We start from the raw sequence: 7,680 nt of genomic DNA, 5'->3' as shown, positions 1-7,680 counted from the left end.
TGCGCGCTTTCATATAATTCCATTATGCTTGCACATACCAAGGTTAATTTCAGGATAATTAGTTTGTTGAAGTGTTTATGCAGAGAACATTGCATCCTCGTCATTATAACTTCAAAATCTGCCTCTACTTATTTCTTGGATTCGACGAGGCGCCAGAAGAAAGATTACACCCACATCAAAAAGCTTCTGGACGAAGATCTATTCGAATATATCTTCAAGGGAGGAAACATCAAAAGGGAATGTCGAAAATTATGACAAAAATTGCCTGATATGGTTCGGCCACTACCGACTTTTGCTGCATATAGCAACCAGAAAAAGTGTGATAGGTGGCTACTACATTATCCATCACATTAATGAGTACATACAGGAGTGTGACAACTTTGTAAAGCAATCCAGCGCCATCGCATGGAGGAAGAGAATATAGCAACTCTCACAAGGAGATTGCATAAATGAGTTCAGATGCATCCAACTGAAGTTTGCGAACATCATCAACCAGGACGTCACCCACACCAACGGGGTGTTCAATGGTGATGCAGCAAGTCCGGAGGAGGTACCCGGTCGCTTAACATGACAGAGCCACCATGCTACTGTTGACCCCGCTAGTCTTTCGAAGTGCAAGTACCGAAACGATCCTTACGCCAAGCAAAAGGAGAGTGACAATGGTAGGGTTCTTGAGTATTGGGTTACAATGTGATTGTATGTTAACGCTCTTCCAAACATTTCAAGCTATCTATCATCTTAATTATTCGGTTACATGGTTGTTGTTGTGTGTTAATTAATTAACGTTCTTACTTTTGTTTTCAAAATTCATACTTCCTATATTGATAAACAAATATAACACAAACGTCTATATTGATAATCATAGTCGCTGTCACTACTAGACGTTCAAGTACTGGATTGCCGAAAGCTAATGATCCAAATGAGCAGTTTCCGCACTTGCAAAAAGTGATTTTTTTGTGCGAGAGTCCCACATTGGATTGTTTTACTTGTTATAGTCTCTTTAATGAACCAAACTCATGCGAACACGAAATTTGCCATGTGGACAACTTCTCCTTAGGTGTATGAGCGGGAATAATTAGTTAAGAAACCTGGCAAATGGGATTGGAATGGACGACCTGAAGTAATACACACAAATTATCACGGTGGCAGATGGAATCCTGATGATATAACAGTAGTCATCAGTTTTGACAGTACCCAAATATCACAAAAAGTTCAGGCGCATACTACCATAATGGCATAATGAAAAATGCCACTTACGAAGTCTCAAAGTTACATATATAGTTGATGCCATTCCACACTGAATGCACAATTCACAGATGCTGCCATTTCCACGCAAATTTTCCAGACAGAATGGTATAAAAAGACCTTATAATACATAACTACAACCTGAGATGTATGGATACAAGGAAACGCTAGTGAGTTTGTAAATGATGATGCAACATTCCAATACAGTTATTAACAGACAAGTTCACGATCCATCGAATTCCCCCTTTCTTAGAAACAACATTACAAGTAGACACCAGCAAGTGAAACCTTTTCTTGAAACTGCACGTCCCAATTTGGTAAACCAGCTGGAGCCTTGTGTAACTCCAGCCAGCGGCAGAGCTACGTTGAGGCCAGGGGGACACTGCCCCCCCCACCCTTGGGATATTCTTTGAAGAATTTTTTTCTATAGCGGGAAATTAGAACCCGTATCCGAAGAAGTACAAAAGTGAAATAGCAATTCAGATGCCTATGGAACCGTCAAACGAAACCTCAAAACGAAACTACGATTCTTTAGTCCCTTGAGTTCGTTCCCCTTGATTAAGCTCATAAGAATTACGAAGGTTGAATAAAGCTTACCGGGCTCTGCATGTGAACTCAGCGCTAGCTCCTAGCAGCAGAGAACCGTCCTGGGCCATCCCGGCAGCACAGGAAGAAGACCCCCATGACAATGGGCGAAACCACTGCCCGTGCCACCACAATGCCGAGTATAACAGCTTGCATGGTATGTGACTTTTGGAAGATCTCCATCCATGTGTTGTGTTCTGGGGACTGTCCATGTATCTCACTCTAGCAAATTGATGTGCATTGGACCGCCAGAGCTGCGCTATACTATAGCACTCGCTACCAGCGATTGGGGAGTGATTGACAAAAAACTACCAGTTTAGGGGTTTGCGTCCCACAGAACTACCACTTTTTTAAAAGTGGCCGAAAACTACCAAAAAAACGTAAAAACGTGACTAAAAACTACCAGGTTGACTGAATGGTGGTTTTGACCGTTTTAACCACGATTCTGACGTGAGTGGCCCACGTGTCAGGCTGGCGGCCCGCCTAACGGCTAACGGTGCGCGCGGGGCCGTTAGAGCCGCTCGTCGGTCGCACCTGGTCAGGACCAGGTCATAACCTGGCCGACCGGGCCGCTCGTCCCCACCAGCTCTCTCACTCTCCCCCGAGCTCACTCAACTCCTCTTTGCTCTCCTCTGCTTCTGTTTCTTCTTCTCGCGCTCCGGCGATGCCGCGACCATGCCGTCGTGGCCGAACATCAACGAGACATCGGACGACGATGACGAGTACATGGGCGAGTTCAGCAGCATGCAGATGGAGTACTTTGTAAGTCATCTCAGTCTATCCTCTCCCTCTCCTGTCTGTTCTGTTCTAGGGTTAGGGTAGGGTTAGGGTTTGAAGATATTTGAGATTTTTCCATTTAAGTTGATATATGTGAGTTGTTCTTGATATAGATATGCTTTTGCTTTTGCAGCAAACTCCTGACACTGTGATAGACCCTAGTTTCTGTGGGCTTGTGACTGAATCTGACAGAAGGTGCATCCTGCACAGGCAGAGGGCGGGCAAGTTTGTGGCATTTGAAGGCACTGACACTGGCAGGAGATTCATAGGATGTGCTACTGAGGTAATGGACCAAGTTGGTGTGGATTTGATTAGTTTGAATTTCTGCTATGTAGTGGAAACAGAGTGTTTAGTTGCTGTTATTCTGAATTTTCCTTAAGTCTAAAAACATTGGTATGTCTGAATACTTTACTTGTAGTAAAGAGCACTAGAAACATGTCTGAATACTGTACTTGTAGTATAGAACTAACTAGCTAGTGTAGCTTATATCATTATTGTTTATGATTTGTTATTCTGAATTTGCTTGTTCACTGTAAAATTAAATTGATTTTCAGGATGGTGTGAACTGTGGTGTTCTGGAGTGGGTAGATGCCCCCTGGGCTGTAATTCTGCAAAGGTGCTTAAGCAAGCTCTGGGATATGTATCATGAGCAGAACCTTGGTAGAGCCCAGGATAATGAGGCTCATGGGATAGAGGTTGCAAAACTGCAGAAGGAGCTTGATTCTCTGGCCAATCAGTATAGCCAGCTGGTGGATGATGTGTCCAAGTTGTTTGATTAGCAGGATGGAATCAAATCTCATGACATGGATTGCACAAGCCAGGCAATCAATGAACTGAAGGAGAAGAAGAAGCAACTTGAGGAGTAGGCAAAGATTGAGCTTCAAATGGAGAAGCTTAAGCTCAAGAAAGAACAAAGGTGCATCCTTCAGAGTCAAGCTGATATAATCCAAAACACAAGGAAGGCCATGAAGGAGCTAGAGGTGGAGAAAGATCTCCTTAAAGAAGAGAAGAAGAAGCTGGAGAATGTCATTGCTGAGCTCCTTAAGGTTGGTCATGGATGCAAGGAAAAGCTGGACAAGATAAAGGAAGTTGTGATGGAGGAGTGAAGTGGCAGCTCTCTGGATGGTAAGTATATATGAGGCCTATATATAATTGGCTTAGGAATGATCAGTCTGATGCAAATATACCCTGATAAACTGACAGAACTAAACTGACATAACTGAATCTCACATAGATCTGGCGATAACTGAATCTGAAACTTACTGTTTCAGATTGTTAGGCCCCTGCCCTGCTATGCGACCTGACCGTCGCACCTCTTGCTTGACTTGAGTGGTAGGTGGCAGCTCTGGCACCTCCTCTTCGTCTCCATCGATGACGATGATGGGAGGAGGACGTCGGCGAGCCAGCAGTGTTGGTGGGGCGATGATCTGCAGGTCCTCGTCGGCGTTTCCCATAGTAGTTGGAGTTGCAGCTTGTGCTGGAGGGATATAGCGGTGGGCTGCCCACCGTTCCCTCTGCCCAGCATCGCCGGAGTCCGCCTCCTTCATTGCCCATAGCAACATGTCGATGGGCATGATACCCTTACCTGGGGTTGCATAGCGCTGGTCCATGCGCTGCTTTTCCTCAGTCGTCACCTTCTTCCTCACCTCTTCTGATGCATCCACGAGCCCTTGTGCGCTGCTGTATCTCATGGAAATCTTCATGTAGTCGAGGAAGAGGTCTTCGTCGCCGCGAGCCGACCCAAAAAGCATGGCAACCCAGCCCTTGCCAGTGAGGAAGGGGTTCAGCCATGGGTCTGGCATAGAGGAAGAACCAGCCATGGATGTAGGTGGAGTGAGGTTTTCGAGAGAGAGGTAGAGTGAGCAGAGATAAAGTGAGCTGTTGGGCTACTTAAATGTTGGAGTGGAGGAAGTGCGGTGGAGTGTGACAGTGGGGAAGTGGTAGATTGAGTGATGAGAAATTGTGGTAGTTGTGTTGCAATTAAAGTCTTTGTTGAAACCCAGCAACTTGGAACTTGTGTGCTCAAACAGTGGAGTAGTTGATGGTCAAACAGTGGAGTATTTCAAAAATTAGAGTGACCAAAAAAATCACATTTCAGCAAAGCCCAAGTATAGAAACATTCAGATAAATGCAGATAGATGGATTCAGGCATAAGTTCAGACTTAAAAATACTATGCCATGGATACATTTCTTAGAAAATAAGCATAGTCTTTATCATAGATTTTCCAACAACCCAAACATCGATAGTTCAGAAAATAAGCATAGTCTTTAACATGAGTACTCTCTTTAACATAGATTCAGGCAGCCACATTGCATCGTCTTCATCACGGTTGGTGCATCTCCTGAACTGCATCCTTCACAGCAATCATAAAGTTCAGAAGAAGACAAGATTCAAAGCAAGACTAAGAACAAGATTCAGGGCAATATTGAGCACAAGACAAGCAGATTCAGAAACACCATGATTTAGTCAGAAACTACCGCGTAGAACTAATCCCAATCCTGTCTTCCTTCTGCTGCAGCCAGGATCTGAGTCCATCTCTTCCTTGTTGCTTGGAATCGATGGAAAGAAGCCCTGTCTCTAGCCCACCAGATGATTAGTTCATCTGTGATGTTGGTTCCTTCTGGGAACACCTCCTTGAACTGCTTCACGTCATTCTGGTTGCGTTCCGCCATAATCATGGCAGCAATCCTCTGGCGTCGCTCCTGTGCCTGTGCTCGACGGTTGGCCCTCCTTTCAGCCCTAGCAATCTCGTCTTGTTCATCAACTACCTCTCCTAACTATGGATCCATCAGTGGCGGCTAGGTTTTGGTCAAGGGGAATGAGGCGCAGGGATCCAGTGGTTTCTGGTGGCCTCTCTTATGTACACAGCGTGGCAGGCTTGGTGGGTTAGTTAGGTCCAACACGGAAGCCCACCATCAGGCCCACGGTACACCACAAATTTGATACAAGTACAGTGAGGTTCGGTCAGGTTCACCCAAATTCAGACATACTCATGTAGAAAAGTACATACAGGTTCAAAACAAAGAGAAACAGGTTCTAAACTAATTCAAACAGGTTCAAAGAGAGAAGTTCTACCTTTTTATAGTGTCAAATACCACTGGCATAGAAATAACCCCTCAATCTGCTGCTTGCAAACCTCTTCCTTTTGTTACCAGCCAAAACCTCTGAAGTTGCAGCAACAGATCTTGGTGCACTGAATTCCTTGCCTCTCCCTCCACCTGTAGGCCTACCCCTTTTTGCAGCAGGAGCTGGTGTTGATGCAGCAGCAGCTGGTGCTCTTGCACTAGGGGCTGGTGCTCTTGGAGTTTGTATTGGAGCAGATGGAGCAGGTGCATAGACTGCCCTGTTTTCCTACATTAAAGGTCCAACTTAACTTAGATTAGACTATGTAAAAGGAAACATTGCTCTGATGCTTGATAATTACCTGGTGTTTGTTTTTCCTCATTTGCAGTTTAGGCCTAAGAGTCTTATTGCAACTTGTATACTTGTGTCCTTCCAACCCACAATTTCCACAGGTAATTGTTCCCATCCTACTGGTGTCTCTTGGGGCAGGAACTTCAAACTCTCCTTTCCTCCTCGCAGTCTGTTTTCTGCCTGCCTTTTCTTTGAACACAGGAGGTTCAATGTCTGGAGTGTTTGTGTGAGACCAGAAATCTGGACCAGGAACAGGGTATATAATTTCTTTGTATGTCTCCAAATAAAGTGGCTTCTTGAAAAAGTCATTGACATAGTCCTCAGGATGCAGCTTTTGCTTTGTCGGTACAGATATGCCATGACTGCAAGGTACACCAGTCATGTTCCATCTCTTGCAGTCACATGTATACCCTTCCATGTCCACACAATACTGTTTTTCTTTGCTAGTAACTTGCCAAATTGTTGGACCTGCTCTGTCAGCCTGACAATACTTGGCATACTGCTTGTTCTCTTCTAAAATCTTTGAGTAGGTTGGTGTGATTGTCCACCTGCTAATTTGTAACTTCTCCCTAATTTGTTGTCTCTTGATCATTTGCTTGGTCCTAATCCCTTCAAACATTGTCCTTATTGGTTTGGCCCTAACATCCAGTATCATCTTGTTGAAGACTTCACTTAGATTGTTCACAACTAAATCTGTTTTGCAAGTATGATCCATAGCAAACCTAGCCCAAGTAGAGACCTCAATTTTTTTGAGCCATTTCCAAGCATCCTCAGACTGTGCTTTCAGCTCTGCCATGCCTAGTTCATGCCCATGTTTAGTGTAGGAGTAGCTAGCCTTGTCAATACACTTCTTTAGTTCCTGGCCTCTAAATCCAGCAGATTGGAAATTTGCATATATGTGCCTAAGGCAATACCTTTGAGGTGAATCAGGGAATACCTCATTTATTGCCTTAAGCAAGCCCTGCACATTCACAAATTATTAATACAATTGAAAAAAGTAATAACATAAATTGCTCAATGAAATTATTCCCAACCTTTTGCCTGTCAGACATGATAGTGTATGTTCCAAATTTGTTGCCACTGCCAATGCAACATCTCAATTGAGTTAAAAACCAATTCCAACTTTCACCATCTTCCTTGTCAACCACACCAAAAGCTATAGGATAAATATTGTTGTTTCCATCCCTTCCTGTGGCTGCAAGAATTTGTTGTCCAGTGGTTAACTTGATGAAGCATCCATCAAGACCTATAAATGGTCTGCAACCATTAAGGAAACCTTCCTTTGAAGCTGCTAAACAATAGAACATATACTTGAATCTAGGAGTAGGTGTTGGGTTCTCTGGATCTTCAAATGTTGTTACTATACACCTGCTACCTGGGTTTGTGTCAAGAACTGCTTGAAGATAATCCCTGAGCCTCAAGTACTGCTGCTTGTGGTCACCTTGAACTACATCAACAGCCTTCCTCCTTGCCCTATATGCCACACTTCTTGATACATCCACTGAAAACTTAGTCTTGGTCTTCTTAATTAATGCATCCACAGGAGATCTAATGTCTTCTCTCAATGCTGCCTCCACGGACCTTGACATCCACTTAGTAGTAACCTTTGTGGACTCTGCACATGCTCCACAAGTGTGCAACATATCACACTTCTTGAT

At 44.1% G+C, this 7,680-nt stretch overlaps 1 protein-coding gene across 1 annotated transcript; it reads right to left on the bottom strand.

The window, feature by feature from the left end:
• Positions 1–5,695: 5,695 nt before the first annotated feature.
• LOC147966389 (uncharacterized) lies at positions 5,696–7,680 on the bottom strand. The gene is made up of 3 exons (XM_087530815.1): positions 7,057–7,680; positions 6,033–6,983; positions 5,696–5,959 (listed from the first exon to the last, which is right to left on the bottom strand). Exons 1-3 carry the CDS (start codon positions 7,663–7,665, stop codon positions 5,696–5,698), a joined length of 1,824 nt encoding a protein of 607 aa, XP_087386941.1. The 5' UTR covers positions 7,666–7,680.

This window comes from Triticum urartu, chromosome 6A (assembly GCF_056163025.1).
Source record: "Triticum urartu cultivar PI428250 chromosome 6A, HENAU_Tu73, whole genome shotgun sequence".
Taxonomy (NCBI): Eukaryota; Viridiplantae; Streptophyta; class Magnoliopsida; order Poales; family Poaceae; genus Triticum; species Triticum urartu.
The sequence above is the reverse complement of the archived record's forward strand: the minus strand, read 5'-3'. Positions and strand labels throughout refer to the sequence as shown.

What these genes read in the sequence shown, in the direction of transcription:
- LOC147966389 (XM_087530815.1), bottom strand. Translation starts at nt 7,665, where the DNA reads ATGTTGCACACTTGTGGAGCATGTGCAGAGTCCACAAAGGTTACTACT. An exon ending in TCATGTCTGACAGGCAAAAG is followed by an intron (nt 6,984 to 7,056) that starts GTTGGGAATAAT and finishes GTGAATGTGCAG; the next exon opens with GGCTTGCTTAAGGCAATAAA. An exon ending in TGAGGAAAAACAAACACCAG is followed by an intron (nt 5,960 to 6,032) that starts GTAATTATCAAG and finishes CCTTTAATGTAG; the next exon opens with GAAAACAGGGCAGTCTATGC.